At 38.5% G+C, this 15,657-nt stretch overlaps 1 protein-coding gene across 3 annotated transcripts in view; it reads left to right on the forward strand.

Moving 5' to 3' along the window:
* mast2 (microtubule associated serine/threonine kinase 2) overlaps positions 1-15,657 on the forward strand; it is a 122,352-nt gene that overhangs the window by 47,655 nt on the left and 59,040 nt on the right. Inside the window, exon 1 of one of the 3 annotated variants that reach the window (XM_026933588.3) lies at positions 5,500-7,427. The exons of the other annotated variants lie outside the window; for them this stretch is intronic. Coding sequence (XP_026789389.2) covers positions 7,389-7,427 — 39 coding nt within the window. The 5' untranslated portion in view covers positions 5,500-7,388. Of the gene's footprint in view, positions 1-5,499; positions 7,428-15,657 lie in introns of those variants that run through there. 3 annotated transcript variants of the gene reach the window in all.

Genomic DNA, 15,657 nt, shown 5'->3' on the forward strand with positions numbered 1-15,657 from the left:
TTTCACACTGCCAACTTTTGAAGTTACTTTGGCTTTTTGAAATCTATTGTTCCATTTTCTTAAAGCAGCTTTTACAAAATCAGTGAATAGACAATGAGCTAAACGATATCTAACACATGGCATGTCTAGCTAGGGTCTTCCTCAAAGAGACGTGAAGTCAGTGCGTGAACTGTTGCTCATGCTGCATCACAGGGAGTTGTAACACACTCTGAGGAAAGCGCTATCTGCCCTCTTCTGCATACATGAGCTCACAGATGGCCATGATTGGCTAGTGTTGCTTTGATTGACAGCAGAGAGAGAGAGAGAGAGAGAGAGAGAGAAATTGTGTAATGCCATCCCTCGTGCCCAGAGATAACAGCCAATTTGTACTGTCTTGGACTCTTGGCCACGGATGGCTGTGTTCGAGCTCATGATCTCCCAAAAATAGGGCTATTTTCTGTTGTGCCACTTGTGAGCCTCTAGATGTTCTTCTGTTGCATTAGCTGCTTCAGTCTGCATCTCTGAGCACCAGATAAAACCTCTTGCAGACACGTGCAGAGCTCTGAAGTCTGTGCCTTTATAAATTCCTGTACTGGCCGTTAGAGATCAGTGCAGTGATATTAGAAGATATGTGGTATGTGTGATGTTCTAATGTTACCCAGTGTGCTGCATTAATCATTATTGGCGAGCGTGATTATAGTAGGTTTTTGGTTTCCAGTGAAATGGTTCATCTCTGGTCACATCACGAGCGCTGGTGATATTGCTGATACATACCATCAGTGTTTTATTAGCATTCTATTAAACACAACATTAGTCACAGTGAGCTTAATGCTATTGATGCTTTATTTAACATTACCGTGGCTAAGGAAGGGTGTCGTACACAGTGCTGTTTGCGTAACTCGTGCTCTTAGGAATAGCACGGTACATTAGATATGTAATGTAGCGTGTACTAGTTGTTGAGAATTTGAGCCGCAACTTTGTGTGATTTTCAACTTCTTTTCATCAGTGTGTATGTGCAGAGATTCATTTGCATTCATCATTAGTAAAAGATCTGAGATTACAGAGCTGCAAGTTATGGACAAAAATAGTGTATTGCAGTTATATTGCATCACATATTAACGAAATATAATACGCCTTGCAATGTACAGTCAGCTCCAGAATTATTCGTATGCTTGGCAGAGGTGGGTAAAAAAGGTTATGAAGAATGTCTTTGTGGTTGATTCACTTAGTCTCGCATGACAAAATATGAAAGAAGACTGACCATTTGGCAACAAACTCTGTGAGGATGAGGCTACAAGAGAGTATCTGGGAACCTGGTAGTTATTACAAAGTGCTAAATACAGGGGTGCCAATAATTATGACACACATGATTTTGTTAAAAATATGTTTTTGATGAGGATTTTTAAAAACGGTTTCTTAGAATATGTTTGATTCAATTTAAATATAGAGTTCTCTCATGTTTTTACTGTGAATAGGGTTGTTACGGTGTCATGGTTTCATGCCGCTTTTCCTCACAGGCATTATCTGTGTTATAATGATGAAGTGATGAACACTGGCGATGAAATAGATTTCATTGAATTGTCATTCTCAAAAAATATCTTTGGGTAAAGATTCTTTCGTGTCCTGTGGGAAAAGGGGTTTTGTGCTTTTTCTTCAGTTAAATACATTCCAGGAAGCACTCTTTTCTATCATCTGTTCTGGTCGAGTTTAAAACGGCTTTTAGATAAATTATTGGGTTCCGAGAACATGACAGATGAGTTTGTGCTTTCTATAGACTATAGCCTACATACAGTTTATGGTCTACTAATGAATGAGCGCGACTTGCATGGCCATACGCACTATAACAAGCGTTTATAATAAAGCTCAAAATGATTGCATTGTATTAAAATGAAGTGTATGTAGTACGCGTGGAATTTTACTGCGGTGTCCATGCGTCACTCCCATCGCTATAATATAAACTTCTACACACATCCTCCAGCAGCATTACTTAATAGAAATATGTCCAGAAATCTTCCAGCAGAAAGAACAATGATTAGAGGATTGTCCTTTTGGTTTTTGTTATAGATACAAAGTTTTTTTTTTTTTTAACTTCCTAAAATAATTTAATAGTTTACACCACCAGCGTTAAGTAATGGTTAAGTAATACCATGATACTTCAATAACTATGATGTTTTTAGACTAGGTTGTCATAACATGATCTTACTTGTGAGATTAAACTAGTTAACCACAGAGGCATTTTTTCTTAACCTTTTTACACATCTTTATCAAGGGTACCAATAATTCTGGAACTGACTGTGTAGCACTGACCATGACTGTGGTTATGTAGAAACCATATTGTCTATGATCATGGTTAGTAGTACATGTTTATTGTATTAATTGATGAGTTTTGTGTATTAGTGTTTCCATTTGTGAAATGAACATGATTAAAATGGTGATTTCTTTTCCCTTACCTTTGCATTGAATATTTGCACACCAGTCTGTTTTCATGACTAATTTATAGATAGCTCTAGGCTCACACAATTTACTAGTGATAGCTCTGTGACAGAAAGGAGCAGCTTGTTCTTTAGATTTAGAGACACGTTTTCTTGCCAGAGGGAGTATCTAATTAATTTTCAATCTCTCTCTCTCTCTCTCTCTCTCTCTCTCTGTCTGTCTGTCAGGGGAAAATGTTTTTGGGGTCTAGCACAACTTTGTAATGCTAAACCAGATTTTTTGCATCCAGTTATCCTGTCAGAATTTGTTTATCTCTTTCTACCACCTTCATTACCAACCCTTTAGTCTCAAAACAGCTCATCACTTGTGGATTTTTTAATATGTGGCTTTATAAAGGGTGAAACCTCAGTGCAGCTTTGTACATTAGAAAGGTTATGGTGTTTATTTTTGGGAATGTGTTTAATATTTATTTAGACAATATTTATTTAAACAATATTTATTAATAGTAAGGAATATTAGGAGCGTGCTGTTGTAGGAAAATAATCAGTGACTGGGTGGTGGTGTGGCCCAAAATGAAGGGAAGTTACTGTTGATTAATTTCCAATAATGTTTTGAAGTGCTTTGCAATTTTCAATAGTTACATTTTTAAAAATTTTATAATGGAAGAAATGCTATACTTTTTATCCATTTATAGTTACATTTAATGTCATGGAAGATCTGCGAAACAAGTTTATCATTTACATTATAGCAGCTGTAAGTGGTCGTTCCCACACCAGCTTCTCTTTTTCTCTCTTTAAGTTAATAAGACACATAAATGCAGCTTGTCATGTTACAGAGAAACCGGCAAACGCAAATCCCACTGTCCTGAAGACTTTCCAAATCTGAAAACATACTGTTACGAAGCACTGTCACCGGAGACAATTTTCACTCCTTCACCATATCAACAAGTGCATAAAAACAATTATGTTTTTAATCTATTTTTGTGAATTGTGTACCATACAAGTCCTTGTTTCAGTTGTTGCTCTAGAAACAATAGGCTAACATATTAGCACAAGCGCATTAATATAAATTTGCCTCGTAGCCGATTCTACTGTCAAAGCTGTTGTTACAGAAAATAATTCAACACGTTCTAACTCAACATTACTGTGGTATAATGAATAATAATTACCAAACATATTATTCAGGAAATTCAATATTTTGATTCAGCTTTTCATGGCAAGATAGAGGATGTTAAGAGTCTCTTCATCTGACTGACTGTTATACTGTTATATAACCGTAAAGCTGGATGAAGATGGGCAGCTGACAGTTTCACAGATTATAATTAGTCTCTCTCCTTGACCTCCAGTGCTTTATTTTTTTTATTTTTTTTTTTTTTTAAACATTTCCCTGGCAGTTAGCCATGCAACATCTGAACACTTATTTAATATATGATATATGAAGTGTTTGTTAGTCACTAATGATCCCTTTCCTCGTTCCTTTGCTTTCTTTCTAATGTTTGTGTTGAATAGGCGTAATGGCTGTAAATCTGTCCTCCACTTTTAAGTGGCTTAACTGAGCTGCGATTTATAATGTTTGTATCCCTGTTTTTATTGATTTCTACTGGATTGAAGTGACATTTATCTTTTTGGGTGTACATAAATAACTAGCCCTGTGCTATGAGCGGGTAAAATGCTGCATGTGGTGCTCTTTATTACACTGAGAGGGAAGGCCAGTTTTCAAGAACATATGGTGCAGTTTAACGGTCGTGGGGGCACAAGTGGAATTCTTATCAGAATGAGATACAGGGCTATTCATAGAGAACAGGCACAAGACTTTTACATCTTAAGTGGAGCCCAACCAATAAAAGAAACTTCTTATCCTTCTGTTTAAAGAGCCAAAAATGCTGCAAACTGATGATAAAATAAGCACTGATACAATTATATGGTCAAAATTAAGCAGACCTCCCTCCAAGTACATTGTTTTCATATACTAGCGTCATCTGGAGTGTGTTATTCCACTTAGACTTCAGCGATATGCCAACGATTACAATGTTTAATTTATTAATGAACTTCACTTTGCACATTTTCACTGTTTATAGTTAGAATTAATGTTGTGGACTCTCCAAGACTTCATTCCCTCACCACCCTCTCTCTCTCTCTCTCTCTCTCTCACTCTCACGCTCTGTCTCTCTCTCTCTCTCTCTTTTTTTAAAAAAAAATGGAGCTCGTCATTTTAGCGAGTACCCAGAAAGCATATACTCTTCTATACACTCCTTCCATAAATTTTAAATAAACATCTCCTAACAAAAAACCTTCCTTGTATATGAGCTGTTACTATAGAAACTGTTAGAGTGAGTGCATTAATATTAACCTGTTATTCATGTTACAGTCGGAACTACTGTCCGAGCTGTGCTGATATGAAAATAATGCACACCTTCTGACCAATCAGATTCAAGAATTTAGCCTCGCTGTGGTGCATGTATTAATAGCCACCCTGTTTCAGACCTTGACCTATTTTTCAGGGTGACACAGCAGGTTCTGTAAGCAGTGTGTAGAAGGCACCAAGCTAAGGCTTTCAGCTCATTTGAGTGTTCTTTTAGTTATAGAAGAACGGCTTAACGCCTCTGTAGCAACACAATGACACACATACATCACTAGAAAACTAAGCCTCCCAAACACGTTACATGTGAAATACTGGATATGCAAATGAAAACCAGTTCCAAGTCTGATGCAAATCTCTATAACCTGGAGCTAACACTTATAGCCTGCTTGTCATTTCCAGGCCCACTTATCCTGTACAAATATTTTGAAAGTGGGTCGCAAAGTGAAGAGTTTCCTTTCTTTTTTGTCCTCACAGTCACTGCGGTTGTGCTAGTTATCATTATGAGAGAGAAAAGCAGAGCGAAGCAGGATAGTAATAAGGACACTCTCCTGAAAATGCACTCGCATAGGTGGTAATCTTTCTCTTTCATGTGTCTCATGTCCCTGTCTCCCCCAAAGAACAGAACAAAGCAGTGAAGTGCTATGCAGAGAGAGAGAGAGAGAGAGAGAGAGAGAGAGAGAGAGAGAGGCTTGCACAGGGTCCTATTAAAATATTTTTTGCTGTGTGCAGCACTAAGCAAACAGACAAATGAAGAGAGACTGTGTTAAACCCTGAGTGAGTTTTGTTCAAGCATTAAGACTAAATAATTAATCCTGGCTGAGGGAATGCATCATTTATTCATCGTCGTGTTTCAGTGTGCTTTAGGAGGTGAATCTGGGTCCGTGGTGAGATTAGAATAGCAGGAGCAGGAGAGTGAACAGGCGGAGCCTTGAAGCTCCCCCATTCATATTATGTAAATGCACATGAGCTTGCTAGCATCCGATTGGCTGGCTGGGTGTGTTGCCTGGCTGACAGGAGAGACAGAGCATGCTGTGCAGCAAATGCTCCTACGCGATGGGCAGAGGAGGAAGGCAGAGGCATGTGAGGAACATGGAGAATGCAGAAAAAACAGACTCTGGTTTCGTTTTCAGTTGCAGGGAAAGAAGAGCAGGTATCTGATTCACCAGTGTACATGTCTGCTGGACGAAGAAGCTCTGTAGGATAAGCTGACTGTGGCAGCTACTCTGACAGACAGCTCATTCATAACCAATGCCACATCAGTGACGAAGATGAATAGACGTGAATAGAAGTGCCACTCTTCCTTTGCTGCTCATGGATTACTTTATTCGCTCACTGCAGCTGTTCTGGATCATAAACATTTACGGTTAAGTGCAAGTTCATTTTATCAGGTGGATTCAATGCCTGATAAAGGGAAACTATACACAGCTACAGAGATATGGAAACCGAGGAAAGTCTGACTGCATGCGAATAAACATAGTATCTTCCCTCCATCTGTTTTCCGGACACTGGGAGCTCTTTTGCGCCATGCCTTGATTGAGGGAGTGGAAGGATTGGAATCTCGCAATGAGGGACTGAGTGGAGTTGTTTGCTTTGTAGGCTGCTTCTGCAGCTGAGAAGTCTGAGTGGAGACAGTCTGTTTTTGCAGATATTTTAGAACCGACCATCCAAGTCACTGGCTAAACCTTATAGAACTGTCACGCAAGTTTTAATCAGTTGAGAAGAATATTGAACATCTTGAACAACATCTTGAACATCTGTATTTTTTTTCTTTATTTTTTTTCTACTGGGAGTGGTTCTGGTCTGAAGGATGATATTTGTGTTGGAAATGATTGCTGTCTTTTAAATAACGCTGAAGAGGAGAAGGACTGCGCTGTCCTTAACATTCTATTTTTATCCTCTAAGCTGCCATTTTCATCACTAGAAGCCCACCAGTAGTGAAGAACCAGGGGTTTCCATAGAAATCAGTCCTTATGGGAATCCACAGATAGGAAGTGTGAGTGGAGGATAGCAGGGGAAGGCCGATGGTGCTATCCTACACATCCTTGCTTGGAGGGGCTCAGTGCCAAAGATTGTTGTTTATTGTGTGCTGATCATACAGCAGACATCATCAACACAGAGCAAGTTCTGAGCTGTGCACTTTGGAGATCCACAGACCAGTTTGTTTATTTGAAGATCTGCATGCCCCTGAGTGAAACAGACAAGAAGAAACTGTTTTGTATTTTTTTATGAAAACTTTCACAGAAGCATTAAGGCTATCAAAGCTATTTAAGAACTGTTTTCTGTTGCTGTGACTTGCTAATTTTGTCACACAATCATATCAGTGTCATTCTGATTGATGATTATGCTATGAGGAACATAATGCAGATGAAGTAATTTTGCTGAAATGCACACTAACTCATGAGCTAGTCTGTGAGAACTGAACTTTCTCCCTTCGTTTATGCCTACTGCTGCCTGTTCATGGCACGATTCTTTATAGTACCACTACAGGGGGTGAACTGAAAGTGCCTGTCCTTGCCCCCGAGTCCTTGCCCTCAAATCTTGGGTTAACTACTCACTCGTCTTTTAATAAGGTGCTAAAACAGCATATCTGAAGCTGGTTTCTGGGGGACAGCACAATGGACGACTCAAGTATTCTAAGACGGCGAGGTCTCCAGGTAAGGCTCCTTGACTTTGAAGATGCGTAATGAAATTTCTCATGCTCTGTTTTGTCCATCCGTGTGTTAACTGTCCAGGTTGCTTAACACAGACATCTGAGTTTTTTTTTAAATTAGCACATCATCTTAAAATATTTAGCAGCATTTTCACACCAATTTGCTACTACCAGTTGAGCGTTTGAATAAAGTTGAAGCCCATTTTGACGTTTGCTGACATTTCTTGTAGCAGTCTTTGTAAAATTAGGTGGAGATAACCACCTTGTCTATTGATGTAAACCTTGAAAATATGATGTAACACAGTTCTCTCTGGATGTAATAATAAGTCGAACAGATACCGAGGCTGCAGTTGGCTGTTTCCTTTCATATCTCTTGAAAGAATTAAATAATTCAATCTCTTCATTGCAAATTTCTCGCAACACATTTTAAATGAATAAATGTTAATCCATATTCCCATAAATTCTCAACACACCACCATGTTTCTCATCAAGCTTTAGCTTTACCCACATTTTCCATATGGACCATGAGCATTCAGGGATCTCGGTTATCTCTGAGAATTTAATTAGCAAATGTCTGACATTAACTGTGAAGCCATGCTGATATTACACAAAGAAAACCACAGGCAAGCACAATACATTTATATCACTAGTATCAAGTTTTTATTTCATCAGCCACTGAATCAGTTCGAGTACAACTGGGACTGAAAGTTTGATTTTGATTATTACTTTCCAAAGCTTATGTCAATGATGTTTATTGATTAGATATTTTGTTGTATTGTGCACATATTACTAGCATTATATTGAGACATTTATCTTATGCATCCCATCATTGCTAGCATAAGTACAGAAGTATTAGTGAGACTGAGTGACACTGTACACGGTCAGTCTTTCCAGATTAGATGGTTTATAGCCTATAATGGAAATTGTGTGTGTGTCTGTGTCTGTGTGTGTGTGTGTGTGTGTGTGTCTGTGTCAAAAACATTGCTTTTATTGCAAGTTATTATATAGATGAATTATCGTGTTGTAAATGAGTTATGAGGTTTTTTTATTTTTTTGGTGAAGAGCTACTAGCATAATCAATGAGACATGACACTTATCTAATCCTAGCAAGATAAATCGTTACAATAGATCAGGTTTCTGCTCTTATGATGAAAATGGAAAAATTGGATTCTAAACGGAGCAAAAATGCAGACACTTTACTTCAACCCAGGCTTGTCTTGATCAATCTTAATGAAGGCCAGACATCCTTAAAGCATTGAGGGGAAGTCCTTGTGTCATGAAATATAGTACTGGTATGATGGATGTAAAATGGATGTAAAATGGATGTAAAATGCGTACCTAATATATTGAGAAATTGATTATTGCAACATGCCCTGTGAGCCTGTGGGTTTAATCTGCTTTTTCTTTTGTATGGGGTGATGAGTGACGATGCAGAACGTTTGGCAGAGAGTTTGGGTGATGTTTGCTGAGCTCTGTGTTTTGCAACTTCACTGAACTGTGCAGGGAGGGGTTGTTTTTGCAAATCCGTCCATCCTGAGGTTCTGCCAACGGGGGCTCTGTTCTGTTAAAATCGGGGATCAGACAAGAAACTGCCATTTAAAGCCTGTCCACTTTTTAGCTCTCGACTTGATTAGAAGCAGATATATTTTCGAGGTATCGTGTGTTACATTCTTTCAAGGCAGCATTAAATTATTCAGCATTACTTTTTAGAGTCATTCTGAATAAAGACCCCCCTCCTCATCTAAGTTGTTGATGAATAGGCTGTTATGACCTAAAGCTTTCTCCTTAATGCTCTTAATGTGTCTCTCTGGTGTAAGACCTAAACCCTGTGGTCTGTAAAGATGCACTTGCAAGTTCTTTTGGGAAGAGGTTAAAGTGTGTGTCTGTGTGTCTGTGTGTGTCTGTGTGTGTCTGTGTGTGTCTGTGTGTGTCTGTGTGTGTCTGTGTGTGTCTGTGTGTGTCTGTGTGTGTGTTTTAATGGTGGTTCTACTACATCTTGTTTCCTAGTGGTCTCCCAAGCCCTGGCTATGTCTGAGAGTTATTGCTCAACAAACAATAACTAGTCTTTGTTCCAGATATGATGTAAATAGCCAGTTTTCAATTGATTAGGCTATTCAGTTTCATGCCCACATTTCATATCCAAATTGAGTGTATTTTTTCCCCTGAAGCATTTTAAACATATGTGTCAGGGTTGTAATAACGTCTTGTATTGTGGTTAGTTAGAATTTATAGTGAATCGTGTTTTCTTCTGGCTCAGTCTTCCCTCACACCAAACCCAGCTTGTCTCTTGAGTCCAGGGATAAAATGGGAAATTGGTTTTGCTGGAAGTGACACAGCCTGTGAGTAATAAGCAGCACCGAGATAAGCTGTTCAGGCTCATCTTTATGTTGCTGATATTGGGAGATTGCTGATTTATTTCAGGCTTAGACCAGCAAATATTGCTCGAGGAGTTCAGTTTGTCTGATGTGTGTTCACCAAGCTTTTGTGCTGACGTTCCCAGCAATTCCAATCCACTCCACTTGTTTTTTTTTTTTAATGAGGAGTTTAATATCTGAGTAATGGTGGACATAAACCAGTTTAATTGCACAACTTAGGTGTTTTTAATAAATGTCTTTAATTTGAGTCTGCCAGAAACCTCTGCATTATTGATTCATCTTTAGTTAAAACTATCGAGTGGAAAACAAGCTGGACTCCTATTACTGTATCTGCGCTTAACTTTAAACATGGTTTAATCTAACACTGGTTGTGCATAGGCAGATCCTTTCACTTTGTGTACTATAGAAATTAACAACTCTATGGAATATTATACCATCTAGAAAATTTAATGTTTATATCTGGTGTCAGTATTATGTTTAATGATGAGGAAATGAATAAGCAGATTCTATAAGTCACATTTTGAGTAAAAGTGTTTTAGCTCATCGTCAGTGATTGTTAAAAATTACTCCTCATTTGGCCTTGAGAGTGATTTTAAATTTAGCATTCTGAGTTGAAATTTAAGGATTTTAAACAAATATATTCAGTAAATTAGCTATTTGAAAGTTGATACCCAGAAGTTCTATAGTGCACACCTCTGATGGTGTATGTATTCAAGCATCTAATAAAGGATGATGAAAATGTTGAAAATTGTAGCACTGATGCACATCTACCCTTGCCATATAAAGATGAGCTACAGAGTATTATTAGCCTCCATTCTCATCTATCTTGCTATTTTCCGTATTAAATAGTAAATTGTTCTCCAGTGAGTGTATAGATGAGCGCAGTGCAACTAAGAGAAAAGAGATGAGGGGAGATGAGCTGAAGTAATTTGGATCAGTAGTGATAAATACTGTAATGGTGTACAAGACTCTTAGACATGCATTGCTACTTTATATTAACCATGTTGTTTTGGTGAAGTGACCCGGTGTGTGTTAGTCAGCCTCATTAGGTTAAATATTATTCCACATCGACAGGTTCGAGAGACAACTGCTCTTGCTGTGAAGTATGCAAATGATGATTACACAAGCATGAATTTTCTTCCTTTTTTTTAATTACTGAGTTTTTAAACAAGCCTGAATTTTGACTAAACCTTATATGGTTCATGGGCATTATTACCAATATTTGAACAGACTTTATCCCTACTTTTTAAGAATGGCTCACCAGGGGTTCCACTCATCCAGTATAGTATTGATGGCCCTCAGGATGCAGACGTTTCCCGTTTTCTCTCTCTCACATGCCCTCTCGATTCTGTTTTTTAATTCTGTTTTCTGTTAAAAAAGAAAAAAAAAAACAGAATTCAGAGAGGGATTTTCACAAAGGGAGAGGTCTGTACCCAAAGAAATCTCTGGCTTGAGCACAGTTGTGGTTGTGAGCGTGGGTGATTGTGTGTCAGTGAGAGGACGCTTGCTGTGTGCAGGTAGTTATGTCATGCCTGAGGACCTCTGAGGCAGAAGACCATTAACTCGGCTATTCCAAAGGAATCTGTACAGACCACATTTCTGTCTGAACACTGAGGGATAAATTGGGGCATGGGTTTGACAGTGTGTAGACAGATGTGTGCACGCTAATCATACCCTTAAACCTTCCAGTTACTTGGTAAACAGCGTAATGGTTTGACAGTGTTTTATACGTTAAGGTTTGGTCCATTATGCAATGAAAGATACTTAGAAATGTCTGTAGAAACGCCAACTAGGGTTGCCCAATAATGACAAAAATTACAATTCTGGTTATTGAAATAACAATTCCGGTTATTGAATATTGGCTATTACAGTTAATAAGCCAATTTACGACCATATTAATTCTGTTGCACTTGAAATATTTAAATACTTCAAATTTTCTACTAGATAGATGCAAAAAAAAAAAAAAAAAAAAAAACATGAGAGGGAAACTCATGATTGAAACTAGCAAAGTTAATAAAATTATAGCTGTAAACAGTGATTAAAGGGGCCAAGCACTTTTTGCCCCACCCCTTAGAAATGGAGAAAGATCAGAAGCCAATGGACCCATCAGCTGAAATATTGCCTCACTTCCTGTTTTCAGTAGCCCTTCCAAGTTGCAAATTAACTCAAAGCTTGTGTTTTAACATTAGGTCATGTTGCTAAATATGTGACAAGTTTTGTGTCAACACGTAAAAGCAGCAAGCATCATTTTTTTCGGGTCAGTTTCTTGATGTTGTCGTCAAAATTTTGTGATGATTGGACAAAATTTGTATGAGAGGAAGTTAAAAACAGTTTTGATTTCCTATTTGAAAATTCTCACAAATTCATTGCAATAAGAACACTCAGCACCTTCCAGGGAATCACAAAGAGTCAGGATTTCATGTTATTAAAAAGTTCCTGGCAATTTTACAAACTTGTGGATTATAGCACCCCCTAGAGGTGAATTTAAATGAAACTTCTTGGAGTCCCTTAGGTGGTGGTTCTTCACTTGGGTACAAATTTTGGTCTGAATATGTCACACTTGGTGAGATATGCCCTCATGTCCTATTTGGGGACTCACCGTCAAATTCATTTGCACGTTATGGACAAAATGTCCCACATATCAAAAATCAGAGTATTTGGGTTTAGCTTGGGTTGGTCTCACGATTCTGTGGTCAGATTTTCATGATGATTAGACAAAATCTGTAAGAGAAGAAGTGGAAAAAAACTGTTTTTGAACATATTATAAAATAAAATGGTAGAAAATCCTCTATGGCAGAAATGAACATCAAGGTCCGTTGAATTCGGCATGCTCCACAGAATGAGAGGAAAGGAGAATTGCATTTCTGTGACAATGTTTGCTGAGTTATTATTATAAATACGGGTGATTTTGTGACCTTACCTCCAACTTGTAAGTATCTCCCCTCCACATGCTGCGCATAAAATCCTAAGCAATGCACATTAATTCTATTGATCAGCTTCTAATTGCTGATTCAGTGAAGGAATAGTCACCTTTCTTTGTTTTCCCCACTCATCTGTGTTTTTACATTTTTAACATTTTTTTATTACTGCTCTTCATCTCTGTTCTATTTAGCACTGTGTCAAGTCCTGGCTGAAGCTGCAACATTTCAGGATTGTCTTTATTCAATTTATCTCAAGACAGTGCTGAATTTTCCTCCAGGTACAGAACGAGTGCTAAATGTGAGTGCAGTCTGATTAGCTGTATCTAATCAAGAAGCAAAAGCAAAGCTCTGCATTGTAGCAGATACATTCTCATAATTCACTTGAATCTGTGGTCTCATAGCAGGTCTCGCAGTACAGTGTGCAGGAAAAAAAAAACACAATGGGACGTACAGTTATGAAAAAAAATAATCAAAGAATGAGTGGTGTGATGTGGTCCAACAGTAAGGAGACAACTTGGAAGATGATTTTCCAATAACGTCATGTCCTGAATTAAAAAGACCTTTCTCTCTTCAGTAATCTGGCTCAGCTCCTGACAGACTTGATGATTACAGGGTGTTCCAAAAGTCTCCATATATGCGGGGACCATGTACGCCAGCACCACATCGGTTATGCCTTCGTAAACCATCCTGAAACAGAGTTTACCCAGATCACACTGTGGAGCTTGGTAGTCTTATCCTTTTTTTTTTTTTTTTTTTTTTTTTTAATATTAAAAAAAAGGACTCCTACATAGTTGCTGGTTCCCTCCAGCTTACTCTTGACTTCTGTAGCCTGGGCGGTCACAATAGACCGACTGACCTGCCTTTCCTGCCAAGCACTGGATAAATGTATTAAGAGTTCAGCAATGAGCTCACTCTGCGTCCATGCTGAGAGCATGAGCTCATCGTTATAGCCAGAGGACAGAGAAGGAGGGGTGAAGGAGAGAGGGAAGTGTGCCAGAAAATGTGAGGTCTCAGCTGCAAGGGCCACACACACACACACACACACACACACACACACACACACACACACACACACACACACAGTCAGACATGGTTAGTCTTTGTGTGGAAAGCATGACTTATTGGTAATGAATTTTCCTCTTTGATGAGAGGCTCCTCAAATAGCTAGTGACTGACCTGCAGTTAATGAATGAATGTGTAATAGAAGTGATACAAACATTTAGATGCACTTTAATGATGTGTCTTGAAACATTTGAGAGGATGCTACCTGACACATTAATTTCATTAACACACAGACAGACTAGGTACTGCCAATATAACTTTTCGTCATTCATTGTTATGTAAATAGCTCTAAAGAACTTGGAAAATAGTCCTGTTTTAGTCAGAAATTCCAAAAAACACACTTAAGCCCTGTCAGACTCCTCTGTGAGTTTATTTACGACTGTGTCGGCCATGCTGCTGTTTTTCTCCGTCCTCTCCTGAGAACATTACAGACTGAATCACCTACTGTTTTTCACCAAACTCAATGCTTGTCTGATAATTTTAGTATGTACACATCTGTGATTTTCTATACAGAGGTCACATAACATTGGGGGGAAAAAAGATCTTGACTGCAGCTACTTGCTGTATTTAGTCTCAAATCGCATGTATCTGTGACCCTCCCCCAGATATTAAACACTTTTCGAATTACAAAACAAAAAAATGGATTCTTCTGGTATAGTTTGTGATTGTTTTATTGTATTTTGAAATTGGTTCGCCCCAAACTGCAGCATCTCTTCTCTACTCCAGTGCCTCTTCAACCGCTTGGATGCCCTGTTGTGAAAGCTGGCAGTGGTTATCACTGTTTAACACAAGACCATGCTATCTGCCCTGCTAAGGCAAAAGATATTCTTTGACAGTTTTTCTATACATGTGAGTGAGCGTTTGAGATGAAAAATAAATGTACCATTAACTAACACATTACTGTATATCCAATGATCCAGCCACTAAGTTTTTCTATTTTTGTTTTTGTTTTTTTCACTCCATGAGCAGTTAAAGCCTCGTGCTTTAGTAGGAGAGAAATGAGATCAGTGTTCCCTTTCTTAAATTAATTACTACACTGCAGACCTGGAATGGTTTCTTAAAGGGGAAACTCTGCTGTAGGGATTTTTACATAGATTACATTATATTTTCATTATGAGTTCTCTAAGAGGAGTGAACTGAAGAGGCACAAGATGGATTTTTCCAAGAGTGTAAGTTTGTTTCCCTATTGTTTTCTATTTACTTATTGTATAATAAGCTGTAGGGTTTAAGCTGTAGAGGTCTAAGGAGTGTATGAGCTTCATTTATCTTAACCAGGCTTTTCAAACTGGAAATATGAAATACCATATTGATTTATGAAAGGATTTCTGCCCCTCTCTCTCACTCACTCTTTTATTGTTTGATACCCTCTCTCTCTCTCTCTCTCTCACACATTGTGTGTCTGATGCCTCATCTCTGTGTCCTGTGTCAGCAGGTAATATTCAGATGTAGAGAAACAACGGCGTTGTGTTTGCAGTGTGTCAGTATGGGGGCTCTCTTTGATCGTCCTCCACTCGTGCACTCTCCTCCCTGAGGACCCAGACTCCTCCATTTTTCCCCTTCCTCTAATGAGGACCATCCTTCATCCCTGTGCCGCTCTCATTGTCTGTCCGTGACGTGTAATTTCTCGTCTTTGTACCTCATTTTGCACCGGTTTTATTTGAGGTTTGAAAATCTGTTTATTTTGTCACATTATTCTCTCTCTCTCTCTGTGTCTCTCTCTCCCCCTCTTTCCTTTTATACATCTGTGTGAATGTGTCATGCTCTGTCTTGTCTCTGTTGTTGATCCCTGATTGCTTTAAGGCGCTTTATGTTTCTGTATTTATTCAGTTTTTCTCGTTAAAGCTGCCTCACAGTTGTTTGGTGAGTTCTGAGCCAA

Source organism: Pangasianodon hypophthalmus, chromosome 2 (genome assembly GCF_027358585.1).
Source record: "Pangasianodon hypophthalmus isolate fPanHyp1 chromosome 2, fPanHyp1.pri, whole genome shotgun sequence".
NCBI classification, from domain to species: domain Eukaryota; kingdom Metazoa; phylum Chordata; class Actinopteri; order Siluriformes; family Pangasiidae; genus Pangasianodon; species Pangasianodon hypophthalmus.